Source organism: Camelus bactrianus, chromosome X (assembly GCF_048773025.1).
Source record: "Camelus bactrianus isolate YW-2024 breed Bactrian camel chromosome X, ASM4877302v1, whole genome shotgun sequence".
Classification (NCBI taxonomy): Eukaryota; Metazoa; Chordata; class Mammalia; order Artiodactyla; family Camelidae; genus Camelus; species Camelus bactrianus.
Window position 1 is genome coordinate 92,324,602 of NC_133575.1, and position 18,584 is coordinate 92,343,185.

Consider the following 18,584-nt stretch of genomic DNA (forward strand, 5'->3'; position numbering starts at 1 on the left):
TCTCACAGCCCTTCATCATGTCTCAGCCTTATTTTAAGAACCTCACAGTCAATAATCCATCCAGTTTTAATGTGTAACATACCCTTGTTTTCTTATTAAAAATTCACAACTAGATTTCAGATCTCCAAAGCATGATTTTCTGATATAAGACCTCTCTTTGCCAGAATTAAAATAAAGATTTAACACTATTATATAAGCCCTTTTGTGTATTAAAAACCAAACATACGCATACCTTTTTAAAGTAAAGCTGAGACCATCTGAAATATAAAGTTTCAGTTTCTTCCATGGAGTTTAAACTTGAAGTTTGTTATGTAAAGGGAATAGAACATAGTTGATTTAGTAGCAGTACTTACCTAATAAGTCAACATTTGTCTGTCTTCTATGTGAGGATTCAGAGATTCTCAGCCTCTCACAGCTGTCTCTGTAATTATGTTCAAATACATCTACAAGGTAAAGTGTGATGACTGTTACACTGAAAGTACAAACAACAAAATACAATAGGGAAAGAGAAAGGGAGGGAGTATGACCAGGGAGTATGAGCAGAGACTAGAAGAACAGTTCCCTAAGACAAGGGTTGAGGGTGTTGCAGGTGGAGGATCCGTGAGCAAAGATGAAACATGGATGCTCAGGAATTGTTCAGGGATGCCCGAGAAAGTCACTGTGCAGGGTTTAGAATGTATGGAGGTAGAGCTGGAATGGCCGTCTGGTGCCAGATGATGGAAGGCCTTGAATGTCAAGGTACAGATGTAGATTTTGATCTGTATGCAATGGAGAAATATCACCAAGATTTTTCAGGATAATTTTATCACTGGTATGGTGGAAGAAGTCAGGGTAAGTCCAGAGTCACAGCCACCAATTAGAAGATCAATCCCTCCCCCTTGTCTGCCTGGCAGAGTCCATTCATCTTTTAGGCTCAGCTCTTCCCTAGCCTTCCCATGTTGTACTGATCACCCCTTCTGTTGTTTACCCATCTTTTACATACTTCTATAACTTCTTTTTGTGCTGTATTTTAATTATTTATTTGTCTTTACCACTGGACAAGACTAAAGAGCATGTCTTTTTCACCTTTGTATTTCTCTAGAATGTTTCAAACACAATAGATCCTCAAAATGTTTTGGGTGAATGGATAAATATAAGCCTTTCTCATTAATCCACGTGAGAGGTGATGAGGCAGTAGACGTTGAAAGAAGAGTGATATGAAAATAGCTGGTTAGTCAAATAGAGTTCCTTCTATTTCACAGGAATATTCTAGATATCACGGAGAATATAAAGAAAATGAGATAGTTCCTATTGTCCTCTCTAGGTGAAAACACAGGAAAATAATAAGTACGATACAAGCTAGTATAGAATAGAATGTTTAAAGGGCCCTGTGGTCCAAGGTGGTTAAGGAAGATGGAACTTCATCAGAACATGGAAGAATGGGCAGGGTGAGGTGGAATTAGTGACAGAATTGCTAGCTAGACGTGGCATGAGCAGAGACCAGAGGTGGGAATGCACAGGGCATCTTGAGGCGATAATAGATAGATGAGCTGTACTGGGAGATAAAACGGGCAAAGTAGGTTGAGACAAGATTGTGAGTGTCCTTGAATGCCATGCTAAGGTGTGTGAAATTATGTTAGAGGCATTAGGGGACTATTGAAAGCTTTTGGGAAGAAAGGTGACATAATTAGAGCTAGGACTTAGAGATTAATCTGGAAGCAGTTAGATGGAAAGATTAATGTCAGGAAGACTTGTTAGGAGGATAACTGCAGTTGTGCAGTTGCAAGGTAATGAAAGTCTTAAGTAGGAGAATGACAGAAGTAACATATGAACACGAGTAGGGCTGTCACAGAGGAAGAGTGTTTTATATGCCAAGACTTCCCAGACCCAAAGAAAAACTTCCCTTTTGGCCTGAAATATTTACATAGGCAAGCCCCACTTTCAACAGCTAACTGACCACCCTACAGTTTACTTCGAGCTTTGAGAGCCAATCAAAATGAGATAGTATAGCTAAATAGATTACATATATATGCATATATGCGTGTGTTTATATGCATATATATGTATATATATGCATACATGTATTTGTTCATGTGTGTATATATATACATATTTTGAGTTATACAGTTGATTCCCAATTCCAACCATAAGTCATTTGCTCTTTATCTCTTTAAGGTCACTTAAATCTCTGAAAGTTATTCTATTATCTGTAAAAGTGAGAATGTCATCTTCTTAATGTGGAACAAATTTTTAAATTTTAAAAACTTGACAGACTTTTAGAATTATTTAACTAACGGTTCATTTTGATTTGGTTTCTATAGCGCTGTTTGACACTAATGGATAGAGGATTTGTTTTCAATTTGATAAATGACTACATATCTGGATTCAGCCCCAAAGATCCTAAGGTAAGTTATAAGGACATAACTGTAGTGGATATTAGACATTAGAATGTGAGACCAATGGTGACATTTATTCTCCTCTGGAGGATTTGGAACTGCTGTTTTCATTTAGGTACTTTGAGTATAGCTGTACCTCAAAGCAGGGAATAATGATAGTGTTTTGGGGGTCCCCAAGACTACCCATTTGTTTGGTGGTTCAAACTAAATGACTAGAATGACCCACAGGACTCAACATATAGTTATACTCATGGCTAAGATTCATTACAGTGATACAGTAAGGATGCTCTGCTGGATCAGTGAGGGAAAAAGATACCAAGTGAAGTCCTTGGCAGTCCACGTGCAGGCCTTCTACATTCCCTCCCTCCTGTGAACAGTCACACAGCACATCCTCTCTCCAGCAGTTAAAATTAAGCCACATTTGTGCAATATTTCTGTTTAGGAAAGCCCATTTGAGATTCAGAGTTAGGATTTCTGTTGGGGGCTAGTCATGTTTTGGAGGCTGGTCAAAATTGCAGAGTCTTGGAAGGGAAAGGAAAGCAGATGTTCACCATAATCACACTGTTGATACAAAACTCTGAGCAGGCTGGAACAGAATGCAAAACCTTATCATGTAGGGAATGTTTGTTTCAAGATCTAATTTCCCATACCACAAAAAAGAAAGTCACAAGCCAATATTCTTGATGAACATAGATGTAAAAATCCTCAACCAAATATTAGCAGACCAAATCCAACAGTACATTAAAAGGATCATACAGCTTGATCAAGTGGGATTTATTCTGGGCATGCAGGGATGGTTCAACATCCACAAATCAATCAACCTGATACACCACATTAATAAAATGAAGGATAAAAATCATACGATCATCTCAGTAGATGCAGAAAAAGCATTTGACAAAATTGGACATCCATTTATGATTGAACTCTCAACTGTGGGTATAGAGGGAACGTACCTCAACATAATAAAAGCCATATATGACAAACCCACAGCTAACATCATGTTCAACAGTGAAAAGCTTAAAGCTTTTTCTCTGAGATCAGAAACAGGATAAGGATGCCCATTCTTGCCATTTTTATTCAACATAATATTGGAAGTCCTAGCCACAGAAATTAGGCAAGAAAAAGAAAAAAAACACATCCAAATCAGAAAGGAAGAAGTAAAACTGTCACTATTTGCAGATAACTTGATACTATATATAGAAAACCCTAAAGACTGCTTAAAAAAAAACTGTTAGAACTATAAATGAGTTCAGTAATGTCATGGGATACAAAATCAACATACAGAAATCTGTGGCGTTTCTGTACATTAATAACAAGGTGTCAGAGAAATTAAGAAAACAATCCCATTTACAATTGCATCAAAAGAATAAAATACCTATGAATAAATTTAATCAAGGAGGTGAAAGACCTGTACACTGAAAACTAAGATGCTGATGAAATAAATTGAAGAAGACACAAATAAATGGAAAGATTCCATGTTTATGGATTGGAAGAATTAATATTGTTAAAATGTTCATGCTACCCAAAGCAATCTACAGATTCAGTGCAATCCCCATAAAAACTCCAATGGCATACTTCACAGAACTAGAACAGATAATTCTAAAATCTGTATGGACCCACAAAAGATCCTGAATAGCCAAAACAATCTGAGAAAGAACAGAACTGGAAGTATTATGCTCCCTGATTTCAAACTATACAACAAAGCTCTAGTAATAAAAGAAGTATGATACTTGCACAAAACAGATATACAGATCAATGGAACAGAACTGAGAGCCCAGAAATAAACCCATACATATATGAACAATTAATTTACAACAAAGGAGCAAAGAACATATGATAGAGAAAAGACTGTCTCTTCAATAAATGGTGTTGGGGAAACTGGACAGCCACATGCAAAAGAATGAAACTAGACCACTCTCTCATACCGTACACAAAAATTAACTCAAAATGGATTAAAGACTTGAATGTTAGACCTGAAATCATAAAATTCATATAAGAAAACACAGGCAGTAACCTCATTGACATCAATCTTAGTGACATTTTTGTGGATCTGACTCCAAAGGCAAGGGAAACAAGCAAAAATAAGCAAATGGGACTACATCAAACAAAAAAGCTTCTGTACAGTGAGGGAAACCATCATCAAGATGAAAAGGCAACCTATTCAATGGGAGAAGGTTTTTGCAAATCATATACCCAATAAGGGGTTAATATCCAAAGTACAGAGTGAACTAATACTATTTAACAGAAGACAACTTGATTTTAAAATGGGCAGAGGATTTGAATAGACATTTTTCCAAAGAAGACATACAGATAGCCAACAGCATATAAAAAGATGTTCAACATCACTAATTATTGGGAAATGCAAATCAAAACCACAATGAGATATCACCTCACACCTGTTAGAATGGCTATTATTGAAAAGACAAGAAATAACAAATATTCAGAGGATGTGGAGTAAAGGGAACTCTCATGCACTATTGGACTGTAAATTGGTGTAGCCACTATGGAAAACAGTATGAATATTGCTCAGAAAACTAAGAAGAAAACTACCACATGACCCAACCGTTCCACTTTTGGGTATCTATCCAAAGAACACGGAAACACTAATTCGAAATGATGTGCACCCCTATGTTCACTACAGCATTATGTACAATAGCCAAGATACGGAAACAACCTAAGTGTCCCATCAGTGGATGAATGGATAAAGAAGATGTGTGTGTGTGTGTGTGTGTGTGTGTGTGTGTGTGTGTGTGTGTGTGTGTGTGTGATGGAATACTACTTAGGCATAAAAAAGAATGAAATCCTGCTATTTTACAACATGGATGGGCCTTGAAGGTATTATGTTAAGTGAAAAAAGTTAGAGAAAGAGACAAGTACCATATGATTTCATTGGTATGTGGCATCTAAAAAAAGAAATGAACAAACAAAACAAAAACAAACTCAGATACAGAGAACAGATTAGTGGTTACCAGAGAGGAAGAGGTTGGGAGGTGGGTAGAATGGTGAAGAGGGGTCAACTGTATGGTGCTTGATGGCAACTATACTTTTGGTGGTGATAACTTTGTAAGGTATACAGATGTCAAATTATAATGTTGTATACCTGAAGTTTATATAATTAAAAAAAAATTCAATTTCCCAAATGCCAGCCAATGACCAACCTTGCAAGCAGGCCTTCATAAGGAGAGTCTTGGGCCTGCTATGTTAACTCTTTACTACACAGGTCACATTGCAAGGTATGCCTAGAATACTAAACACTTCTATTTTGAAAATGAATGTTCTGTATTATTTAAATAGTGAATGCCTATTAAATATGAATTCATGTATAATTTCTTTCCATTTAGGTTCTGGCTGAATACAAGTTTGAATTTCTGCAAACAATTTGCAATCATGAACATTATATTCCTCTGAATTTGCCAATGGCATTTGCAAAACCTAAACTTCAGCGAGTTCAAGGTATGTATTTGTATTTTCCATCATTTGGATTTGTGTTTTTTTTTTTTTTTTGACTATTGTTAGTGTAGTAAATAATGTTTTCTAGTTAAACCAGTCAATCTAAAGGTGACCTCAGAATTGTTAATTATCTGAAGATAGGTTTGTTAATGGTACTCTGCATTTCTTTCTTAGTGTCAGTGCTAGTACTCATAGTATGAAGAAATCAGGCATGTTATATAGATTGCTGCTTAAACACAGATGTCAGATACTAGTAAAATTGTTCTCTGTAGTACTGTTTGGACTCTTATATGAGACTGAATTAAGGAAAAAAAAACTAAATGCATTTCTGCTGAATGGAACATCAAAAGAAAAGTATAAAGGCAGAATAAAATAGTAATATGTATGTATTAAATTTTTGAAATGCCTTCAGTTATCTCCATTGCTAGTTTTATTGAATGCTTTGTTGTGTAGCACTATTCTTATGTTACTATGTTTTTTATTTGTCCCTTTTCTTTTCATATATTAATTAGATTTTTTTTCATTTGCGGTGGACCGTTTGACTTCAGTAGGTAGGTTTAACTCGGTTCACTCTAAAGTAGTTTACTGTCTTTAAAAACAATTGATTTCATGAAATGGCTAATATGGATGGGGGCTTCGTTTGCTTTTCAAATCCTCCCTAGCCAAAATGAGGCTTTAGTTAATACACCCAGAAACCCTAGGAGGCAGTGTATTTGTTTACTCTTAAAATTAGCCTGAGCATTGATTGCTGGAGGAATCAACTTTAAAACACCATTCTCAGAAAACTAATTTCAGCTCAGGCCAGCATGGGGGCTGGAGGGTATCTGCTCTTTAAGTGTATGTCATCTCTCTCAGGCTCACATCCCTTCTCTCTGACCCTGTTTAATGACTGAGTGGCCACAGATTTGAAGGTGTGGATGAAACTACCTGATTGGATTTATTCAAATCACTGAAGTAAAAAAAAACTTACTACTTTTGTAGGGTCTACCCAGATAAGGCCACCTGGATTACTCAGTACTGGCTCTTGTGCATGGAAAGTGAGTGGGATTCACGAAAGATCATGACAAATGGCAGGAAGAATATCAGCTGCCTTGGTTGTTAGGGGAGTAGCTGCTGAGCAATGCTTGAATTACAGCCAGTGAAAATGGAGAAAAATATTAAAAAACCCAAGCACCCCATTCAACTACTCCCTTATTAAATTCTAAGCATGTATATAGCTCAAATACCTCCCCCAGTATTTGTTGATAGCTTGAGGAATTCAGGGATAGGAAAGGGTGAGGATTTACGGTGAAATCTAACTTAGCATTTATAAAGTCCTAACTGAATACACAGCATTTTACTAAGTGCTAAAGAGGCCAGAAAAGAAATGGAAAGCATAGCCTTCAGCTTTATGGCCTAACTAAAATTAAATGATAGGAGAAAGGAAATGAAGATAGTAAAAATCTACTGTAAAAATGACTAAACTTGGTCCCAATCCCTTCTGAGTAGTTATAAGGCAAGTCCCAACTAAGAAATTAGCAGCTGGGATTTAAAGTGGTTGGAGGATCTAAAAGGAAGTGAAAATAAATAGTTTGAAGTGGTAATTTTTCTGAAATAAAAGATTTGTGATTGTGTGATGATGAATTTTAGTTGAGGCTGTTTTTCTTCTTGTTAGTGTACCCCATTGTATTTGGGTCAATATGTAACATTTACTAAAACAGTCAGTAGTTATTACTGTTACAGTGATTCAGTGGTCTAGTTTCTCTTTTCCGACTTTACAAACATAAACAGATGAGTAAATCAAGTATTGTATAGAATTACTCCAATATGTAGCTGTAAGACTAAATATCTTCAGATACATAGAAATGTGTTAAAACATTGCCAATGTTCATTCTAGATTTTATCCTAAGATTTCTAAGAGTTGAAAAGAATCTAGGGGGAAAAGAAAAGAATTCTAGGGACTGTCTTACCAACTGAAATTTTCATTAAGGCTATCCTCTAGCCCTAATGATGAGTGCTCTTGTCTTGTAAAATTTTGCATGCTTATTCTATATGATAAAAGAATTGTTCAGATTTGTTAATGATAAAAATATGGCTCTTGCTAGCATGATCACATATTATTAAGTAATAAATATGGTATTTTAATGTTAAAGTAATTTTGGAATATTTTTATTAAGTGGATTTTAAATTTCATTGTACTGCAGATTCAAATCTTGAATACAGTCTATCAGATGAGTATTGCAAGCATCACTTCTTGGTTGGTCTACTTCTGAGGGAAACCTCCATTGCTCTTCAAGACAATTATGAGATCAGATATACAGCTATCTCTGTTGTAAAGAATCTTTTGATAAAACATGCATTTGACACTAGATACCAGCACAAGGTAAGGATGTCCATATCATCAGTATCATATTAGTTACTTTCTAATAAGATTTTACATTTAAGATGAAGTTTTCAGTAAGGAACATGAGTACTGATGAATTTATTTTTACAAATACATTTTGTTTCAGTTTCAAATGATTAGGCTTTAAAAATACTTTTCCATTAACTGTTGAAGAAAAATACTGGTTTCTCAAATCATGTTTAAAGGACATCATAACTCCTTCATTATTTGTTATATAAGCTAATTAGGATTTTAAAAAAAATCATATACAATTGTAGCCATGTGTACTCTTTCAAATACATACCTTAATATATATCCTTAAATGTATCTCCCTAAATAAATATGCTATTAGTATTAAGTGATTAATAATTAATAAGACATGTTAAGTATGTAAAATATAAAATATGTATATGAAGCTTTTCTTCTTACTGAAAAAATATGGATGTGGCTATAAACTTTACATACATTACACACTTTGTGAGGGTCACAGCTGTAAGTTGCTATTTGCTGTACCTTTGAGGGTGGTATATTTAAAGCTTACTAACATTAAACACTATGGACTTCAAAAAGTAGGTGGCAAAGCGTATGAATTTAGAATAATGTAACTTACCTGATATCAAATGGCCCAAGGTAACATATTGCTTCATAATTGATCATTTGTCTCTTTGTTTTCACATTCACATTTAAATAAAATTATGTCATTTATTATTGTAATCATTTTGGAAAGCTGACTTGGAGATGGATTTTATTCTTTTTCTGCAGTATTCCCATTTGTCCTTAAAAAACAGAAAACGCCCGCCAGCTACATCCAGTTATATTTCTTTAATTACAAAGATTTGTTTTACTTACAAATTTTACCAGTTTTCTTCATGTACTTCTATCTTAAAGTGGATTTAAATTCCTTACCTTTAAGGTGTTGATTACTTACTGCAGTTTGCATTGTTTTTTTCACATTATAGTTAAAATAACATACTCGCACTCAGTGTGGTTTGCTCTGTTATGTGCCATTTTCTTTCTTGTGAAAGCTGATACTGACTTAACATAAGTTAACCGATGTAATATATTTAAATGAAAAGATATCTTAAAAGTCACCCATTCCAACCAAGCTTTCTCAAACCTTTAAAAATGCCAGTTACCCCTGGGCTCTGGTTATGCCTAGTAGTAAGGAAAAGGATCTTACGCAATGTGCGGGAAAACGTCTTTAGCCATCATTTCAAACGATTCATGGGAAAAGTGCAAAATGAACTCCTCCTTGAAGCAAGAAGTTGTATTGTTTCCTTCATCTCTTCAGATGAAAGTGAAGGAAAATGGGATTTCATTAGTGTCTTGCCTAGAAGTACAATTTAGAATATTTTATGTCACATATTTGCACATTATTTACTCTTTAAAATTCTGAGAGCAGTATATGTACACACATGTACACACGTACCACTATTGTTATCTGTAAGTAACTCTATGCCTGTTTGAGTGTTTGAGTGTTTGAGGTTTTAGACTATGGGAAAGATTGAAATACCAACCTCATTACCCTTTCAGTGATTTCTAAAGCCCTTTCTTCTTTGTTCAAAATCTTCTGACGGTTATTAAAAGAGTATAGGATTCTCTTCAATAAAACTTTGCTTCGTGGGCCTGGTTAACCAGTTTCAGTTCCTTTCTCTGTTTAGCCCAAAGAGTTCACAGGTGGCCTGAGTAAAAGCTCATTTGTCAAATACATTTAAGTAAAACATATTCACCATTAATGATGATGCCAAGGTGATGTGATGGTGGAAAGCGGAGCTTTAAACCTCCGTAATTTCCATCAGGTCCCCCAAAGTGACCCCCAATAAATAGTCAAGAAAAAAAAATGCTTCCTATGGAAAGGCTGCTTTGAGACTAGATCTCCTAGTCACTCCTCCACTGCAACCACATTGCCTCTCTCAGCCCCTCCTCTAATGAAATTATGGAGATGTCAGTGGTCCCTATTATGTGCTACTCATAAACTGCTTTGGGAGATCTAACTTGTTATAATTACCACAAGACATCTTTCCTACTCAGAAGAATGTCCAATGTGTAACATATATTCTGGGGTCTGTATCAGTTCCTGCACTCACTGCAAATGATGTTGACACCTAAGAATTGCAATTTCTACTTGGGGTGTGAGCCAATATTTTTCCTTTTTTTTTTTTAAAGTAATCCACGTACATGGTAAATACATACATATATACGTGTGTCTTTCCCAGTCCTTACCTCTGTGCCTCAATTCATCTCTCCAGAAGCAGCTACTATTATCAGTTTCTTATGTATGCATCTATTTTATGCATGTACAAGCCTATATGTAATAAAATACATAATAGAAACCATTATGCTTTTTTCATTTAACAATACATTCTGAAGATTAGATCTATCACATTAAAAATCTGCATAGTATTCCATCGTATTTTACCTTATTTATCAAACTTGTCTTCTGTTAATGATTCTTAGATGGTTTTCTATCTTTTGTACAGACACAACTTTTAATACATTTTGCACTGGCTGTATGTTTTCCTGTGTTCCTGTTCACCTGAGAGAAGTGTAGTATCTCCTTCCCTAGTGATGACTCACTATCAGAACTAAAATGCACTCCCATCTAGAAGCTATAATAATAATAGCCACTAAAATTTGTTGAGGACTCGCTATATGCCAGGCACTGTATTAAATAGCTCATATGAATTAATATCCCTAGTACTATCCCCATTTTACCAAAGAGAAAACTGTGGTTAAGTGGCTTGATCACAATCAAGTAACTAGTAATAAAGAGGGCCGGAATTCATGTGTGTCCAAAATCCAAACATCTGTGCTCTTAATTACTAGACTATACTGCCTCTCAAATCTTAAGTGGTACACTGGATAATTAGAGAACTGCCAATAAAAGGTGATCGTGCTGGTGAAAAATTAAAAAACCCAAAGCCATGTGAAGAATATGGGAAAGTAGTAACAGCTAATTAGCCTTGTAAAGAGTGAATAAGGATGATTTCCTGATAACTGTCTCCAAATATATAAAGGATTGCCACATAAAAGTGGAAGTAGACTTAAAATCTTTGTAGTTCCAAAGGGCAGATCTGTACCTGGCAGGTGGAACTTAAAATCAGCCAAAGGACCTTTCTAAAAGAACGTCTGAAATGTCTGGAGTGTTTGTAAGGAGAATTTTAAAAATTAACCTGTAAGGCGTGCAGGTAAGGGCCATTCCTGCCTTGGGCAAGAAGCTGAACTAGATAAGTGGGTCTCAAACATCATCAGCACCACCTGGGGCAGATTCCCGGGACCCAGCCCAGACCTACTGAACCAGAATCTCCTAGTGATAGGGACTACTATTGATGAGGGTTATATGTTAGAAGTAAGTCCTTTAAGGGTTCCTGAAATTTACAAAAGAAGTGCAAATGGCCAGTGAACATGAAAAATTATTCAACCTCAAGAATAAATGAAAATTTAAAAAAACTATGAGATACTATTGATCTGTATTCTGTAGGATAACCATTGGGCCCTAGAGGCCTTATCTAAGTCTCCAGACAAAACTCCCAAAGTCCTAAAATATGGAGGGCAACTCTTGTGTCATCACAACCACTGTTTTTGCTGTTTTGAATGTATATACATATCTGGTGAGAAATGCCTATTGCTGAAAAAATGGATAAATTTGTATAAGAGGTACCACATTAAGACTACCAGTGGCTAGCTTTATTTACATATTTAGAAATATATCCGTTTCCTAAGTCTTATAATTAATTTAGGGGGCCAAGATTACATTTTCTTAATGCAGCTTTAAAAAAAGAAAAAAAAAAGCTTCTTGAACGGATACAGGAATTCACTGTTTCTTTACTTCTTTCATTTATTCATTCATTCAATGAATGTGTTTTGGCCGTACCCTATGTGCCCAGGCACTGGGGATGAAGCAGTAAACAAGACAGACAGGATCCCTGCTCTCATGAAACTCAACCCTCACTGGAGTTAAAGAACAGGACTAATATGATTATAGGTCAACTGCTATTTTAAAAATAAACTTTGCCTTTTATTTTATGTAGTTGTGTTTGAGGCATGTGATATGCCTCTGAATTGTATATAAATCCAAATACCAATCAAGTTCTGTGGTAATTAGTTTTGAGACTATGAGTATAAATAGACTCATGCTTTACTGAATTGTTTTGGATATTAGCTTGCTTTTAGTCTTTAAACTGATAGATGGAGCCAATTTTATTTGTAATATATACATATTATCTACCTATTAAGCTTTTGATAATTATTTTTCAGAACCAACAAGCCAAAATAGCACAGTTGTACCTCCCATTTGTTGGACTGCTTTTGGAAAATATACAGCGATTAGCAGGTCGAGATACTTTGTATTCTTGTGCAGCCATGCCTAATTCTGTAAGTAGTAATGTGTTTCTATTGGCATTTTATCTCATTTTATTGACTTGATTTGGGATTGGGGACATATTCCATATGGTCTCAATAGTTCACCTTTTACTCCATTTTTACATTGACATTTTTTCCTGGAGCAGTGCTTCTCAAACCTTAATGGCAAGATGAATCACCTAGGGAATTGTTAAACAGAGATTTGAATTCAGTAGCCCTGAGGTGGAGCTTGAGATTATGTGTTTCTAACAAGCTTTTGGCTCTTTCTGGTCCAAGGACCACACTTTGAACAACGAGGTCCAAGAGAACACCGAGAATCCCTTGTGCTCAGTGTTTTGATTTTAAGATTTGCTGCTGTCATATGCTTTCATATACTTGTTCAACCTGAAAACTGAACAAGAGTCTTCACGTTCTACAATGTTAGGCACCAGGGATTAAACTATGCCTTTGCTCCTCCCTTCTCTTGACAGCCTCCTTTCAGCACTTCTGGGTGAACTGCTTTTAGCTCATCACAGTTCGTCTGTGCTTTATTTCTCCTCTTAGACACTTAAGAGTTGAAAGGAACTTTGGAGGTAATTAGTCTCTCATTTGACAAAACAACCTTTTGTCATAGTAATAATTAAAACTTTCCTTCTCACATTAGACCCAAAAGGTTTTCTATCCACTTCTCCTAGTTTTGCCTTCTAGAGCTACATAGAACACATCCATGAACACTTCCATGTGATACCCCTTACACATGTGCCTTCGAATTTTTTCTCCAGGCCGGATAGCTCCACTTCATCATTTGTTGTTCCAAACCCTTTACATTCTTGGTACACTCTCTTGTTATGTTCCATTTTACCAATTGCCTTATTAAAATGTGGTGCTCAGAATTGTATACTTTATAGTCTGCCCAGTAGGACTAATAAATCCTGCCCCACCCCAACTCCGCGTTCTGTATGGCTCAAGATCACCTTCATACATACAGTAGCTGCATCACATTGTTGGGTGGCAGGTGAAACTGTGTCCTTTATAACTTCCTTTGGAAATTCCCCCTATCAGATGTCCCAGTCGACCTGTCAGGCCTGCCTTGGGTTCCCGATGAAGCTGCTTTGAAGCCTCACTGACAGCTTGATTGCTGTAGCTCCCGATTTTGTAGGTCAGCTAAATGTGGATGCTGCATACCTAACTGGGTGTCAGGCTGGTCTTTCTTCACAAACACAGTAACTCATGTTTATGTTCATGCCACATTTGACGGCGATATTTGGAAACATTTGATATTTGGAAACATTTTACTTATCTGTTCTTTCTTTTGCAGCTCAAGTTCATGTAGGGCCTCTAGTCACACCCCTCCTTCTAGCATTGCCCCTGATTCAAGGAAGAGAACAGAACCACGTTTAGGCTGCACCAGTTGCAGCTTTTACTAGCCACCTAGAGTTGTGTCATTTGGCCAGAAGTCATGGTTGTAACAGTATACTAGGACCCATTTTTTAAAGGGATGACACTTAAATGCCAATACTGATACCTGATTTAGGCTTACACAGTGAGCTTTGTTTAAAATTAGGGTACCATCTCCTGTTAATTTGATTTCTTATCCTAGTGTACAAATTCGTTTAAATGACAGAGGTATCACATTGTGTTACAGGCATCGAGGGATGAGTTTGCGTGTGGCTTCACTTCGCCTACAAGCAGAGGGAGCCTGAGCACTGACAAAGACACTGGTAATTAACTTCTTTAAAGATTATACATGGTATAGCTGTTTAGAAATGTACCCTATACTTCTCTGTATTTTTGAAATGTCTCATTAAAAAACTATACATACCATGAACTCTACTAAAGTTTAATTAAAATCTGACTCACACCTGCAGCCACATTTCTTTGCTTAGATTTGTCTCAGCTTGTATAAAATGTAGCTTAGTATACTAAGAAAATAGATGAGACAAACACTGGTTTCCATTCCTCTTTTCTGTCTCCAATCTTGTACAAGACACTTCCCTTTTCTGGGCCAAAGTTTCCTTATCTATAAAATTCTCTCTCTTAATTGGCTTTATTTTGTGACTTCCAAGGAATTTCTTGTAGTTCCATACATATTAAAGTGTTTCAAGAGGTGAAAAAAAAACGTTTACCCTTTATTTGGCTGCTGCTTCTGGTGTTTTGATACACTATGTAAACTTCATATTTTAGATGACCAAGATCTATTTCCTAAAATATGTTTTTACGTAAATTAACCCAGTACTTATTTTTTAAACTATTTTTGACAGTTCCTCCTGTTGCTAACAAGGACTTGGCTTTTTTCTAGCTTATGGGTCTTTTCAAAATGGACATGGAATTAAGAGGGAAGATTCAAGAGGTTCCCTCATCCCAGAAGGAACAACAGGATTTCCAGATCAGGGCAGCACTGGTGAAAATGTAAGAACCTAAGTATATAGGATAACCCTAGTGATGTGTTAAGCTACAATAGTCTTTCTTTTTATGTAAATAAGAGGCGCTCTACTCTCCTGTAGTCCATCCTAGATCTATAAAAAGCATCCCATAATTCTTGGATGTTGTAGCAGTTCCTTCCTATCCTGGCAGCTGCTACTTGGATGTCTTAAACTGTTTATAGAGAATAAAGCATTCATCTTTAAGAGTTCTAACCTTGAATACCTCCTTTAACCCTAGCACATTGTAACCTGGTCTAGAGAGGGGAGGTTCAAGTTTAAAATATCTAATGTGCCTTGTCATTTAAGTCACTCCCTGGCAGGATTAATTCAGCCTTTTTATTCTTTTGTAATAGAGTAATGGCATTGACATGGGGGGAAAAATTTAGGTCCCCAAATTAACGACCTCAGTGTCTCAGAATCACTTTATCAGAATATATTCTTTAACTTTTCCATCAAATTGTTTCAAGCCAACCATTAAAGTTTGGGATATGTCTGCCTTGAGACAGAGAAACATCATTTTAGACTAGTAAAGCCTTGTCACATTGCTATGTGAAATCATAGAATCATATAAAATTAGAGTTAGAAGGGTCCATAAAAATAATAAATTCCAACTCTCAATTTACAAATGAAAACTGGGATTATGACTTAGGACAACCGCACAGCTATGGCAGGGCCAGACCTGAACCCAAGTTTACTAATTCCAGCACTTTTTCTCCTATATCAAGGTGTTAGTGTGCATCTGGGGGACTTAATAAAAATGGCTCAGCCTCACCCCCAGAATTTCTGATTCACTCGGTCTGGGATAGGGCCTGCTCATTTGTATTTCTAAGTTTCCAGGTGATGTGGCTGGTTGAGAACCACCCCTTGAAACCACTGGACTATACTCCCTCATGCCTTTGGGTAATTAGTAATTTATTCACAAAGGTTCTTATTTCACACCATTTAGAATTAAGACAACAGACACTGCCATAGTTAAGGTGAATAACGGGCAAAGAGGCTAAATGACTTACTAGTAGTCACATCGCTCGCAAGCATTCAGAACCCAGATGTTTTGCTCCAAGTGAAAGTTCTTTCTTAGTAAATCCTACATTAGTGCATGTTTATCCCTAACCCAGGTTAGTCCAACTGAAAGTATTGGTTTTGGACAAGGGTAAAATCTTTAGATTAGTATTACTGTATTCATATAAATCCCCAAATAAATCAGACCTTGTCATGCTTAACTGATATCTTAACAAAATGTTCCTATTATTTCACTGAATAATAGGAACATCACTACTTTGTAGAGGCTCTAATTTTAAAGTATTACTGGGTATTACTGGGTCCTCCTTAGTGAAGTTATCTTGTAATGTCATTAAGCCCCCTTTTAAGATAGATTTTCTGACCTATTATTTGGAGGTTGGATTTTAATAAACTCTAAGGAGAGATTCAAGTTAAATAGTTTAAAATGTTTCTCATGCTTCCACATACCTTTGTTAAGTTCCTCCTTAACGTAAAAGCTGTTCTTCCTGGAATAGCCACATAAGATTATTTAAAATTTTTCCTACTAAAACACAGGACCTATGGGAATGAAACATACACTGTATATTCACGGCTATATCTTGACGAAGACTGCAAGGTAATTTCCAGTGGTCTTACTAGGCACAGTAGCAATGAAGATTCAGCCCATTGACCTTCCAAGTGTAATACAAAATTTGGATTTATGCTTAGAATATTCCCAAACAAGACTAATGATTAAAATAGTTATTGAGTTAAAGGTTATGGGAAACTATAGTATCAACATTGTTTCACAAAGTCCTGTCTTTGTATTACAGACCCGACAGAGTTCTACAAGGAGTAGTGTATCCCAGTATAACCGATTGGATCAATATGAAATCAGAAGCCTCTTGATGTGCTATTTGTATATAGTAAAAATGATTTCTGAAGGTGAGTTACCAGCATATTAACCATGGACTCTACTTCGCCCTCACAGGTTCACAGGTTCATGCAATAAATATTTGACCATCATCTGCATGTAGAACACATACACATTAGAAAGAGAACTTTGAAAACTCTGGCTTTAGAATGTTCCTGTCTTTTAACTTCAGATAGGTACCTTTCAGTCATACAGGTTTGATTTTTGAAATAATTTTTTTAAACGTTAAAAATTGGTTTCTCAAATGAGGCAGTAGTTTTAGAAGTGCTAAACGTTTTTTCCTGCAGAGCATATAACACATTAAATGACCAATGTAAACAGAAGGAAATAACAATAATCAGAAGTCATATTTAATTCTTTAGCTTTTATTTGACCCAGGATTTGGAAAACCAAAAGCAAACAAAAAGACAGGAAGGGTTCTTTGAGGGCAAGGACTGCTACTGTGATCTTTACAGTACCACCGTATGGTTTTGTATGGTGTCGGGTTCTTTCTCCGGCTCTGTTCTTTCTTCCTTTGTGTATTGATTGTATTATTTACTAGTATTACCATTTCCTCTTTACCTTATATGATAGAATATAACCAAAGCATTTTCATAAACTCCATGTCCTCTGGAAGTAAAATCACAAGGTTATCTGATTCTCAATACTACATTTATTTATACAATTCCCTCCCCTTTCTTCCTTTTCTCAATGTTTGCTGAAAAAAATGTATGTAGGAATGAAGAACATAAAAGCACCTGGGTTCTGATCATCCTAATAGTTATATTTTACTTATTTTCTATTTTTCTATTTTTTATTTTGTTTTGGTAAATATTTAAAAAAATTTTTGGTAATAATGCAAGATATAAAACCTTAAAAGAAAAGGGGTGGGAAGGGGTAAATTGGGAGTTCAAGATTTGCAAATACTAATAAAACAATAAGTTTATACCCTATAGTACAGGAAACCATATTCAATCTTTTCTAAATTATGGTGAAAAGAATATATGTATGTTCCTATATGACTAAGTATTGTGCTATATACCAGAAACTGACACACTGTAAACTAATTATACTTCAATAAAATATATATATACAAAATCATAAAAGAAGTTGACAGTTAGCTAGAGACACTGAAACAAATTAAAAGCTAGATATGCATGGTCAATTCTAAAGTACATTAATAAAACAGTTTTAAATAACTAGAATCTTCAAGTTCTAAGAATGTATGATTTAGAGTAAAAGTCAAAGATTATATTGAGGCTATGTGATGAGCCTCCATGTTTTGAGAAAGAAATCAGTAAAGGGAGATCATTTTCAACCCTGGTGGTATTTCATTCCAGAAGATGATGGATCAGTTAACAACTACAGCCGCAGCTCCCTGTTTTTGTCTCCCCACAAGGTGAAGAGTGCGGGAATGTAGAAAGTGACTGCTAATATGTATAGGTTTTTTTTAGGGTGATGAAAATATTCTAAAACTGTGGTGATGGTTTTACAACTCTTTGAATATACCATAAACTACTGTATTGTGCACTATTTAAATGGGCAAGTTTTACAGCATATGAATTCACTCAGTAGTTTTTTTTTAAAGGCCCAAGAAGCACATGAAAAAAAAAAAACTGAAAAGAAAAAAGTAGTTGAATACCACCACAGCCCAGGGAAAATAAGAAGGAGGGTTGAGGGGCGGTGGTCAGGAGAGAGAAGGGAAGGAGGAGAGGGAGATGCATTGCTGACTAGTTCTCCCC

At 35.8% G+C, this 18,584-nt stretch overlaps 1 protein-coding gene across 4 annotated transcripts in view; it reads left to right on the forward strand.

The window, feature by feature from the left end:
* Nucleotides 1–18,584, forward strand: part of DOCK11 (dedicator of cytokinesis 11) — a 169,813-nt gene that overhangs the window by 96,787 nt on the left and 54,442 nt on the right. For 3 of the 4 annotated variants that reach the window (XR_012504693.1, XM_074359257.1, XM_074359258.1), the window contains exons 29-36: nucleotides 2,301–2,384; nucleotides 5,717–5,828; nucleotides 6,338–6,376; nucleotides 8,009–8,187; nucleotides 12,445–12,561; nucleotides 14,174–14,249; nucleotides 14,828–14,937; nucleotides 16,763–16,874. Coding sequence is in view for 3 of the 4 variants with exons in the window: in XM_074359257.1 (XP_074215358.1) it covers nucleotides 2,301–2,384; nucleotides 5,717–5,828; nucleotides 6,338–6,376; nucleotides 8,009–8,187; nucleotides 12,445–12,561; nucleotides 14,174–14,249; nucleotides 14,828–14,937; nucleotides 16,763–16,874 (829 nt within the window). In the remaining variant the exon portion in view is untranslated. The remainder of the gene's footprint in view (nucleotides 1–2,300; nucleotides 2,385–5,716; nucleotides 5,829–6,337; nucleotides 6,377–8,008; nucleotides 8,188–12,444; nucleotides 12,562–14,173; nucleotides 14,250–14,827; nucleotides 14,938–16,762; nucleotides 16,875–18,584) is intronic. The other variant, XM_074359259.1, reaches the window with a different exon arrangement.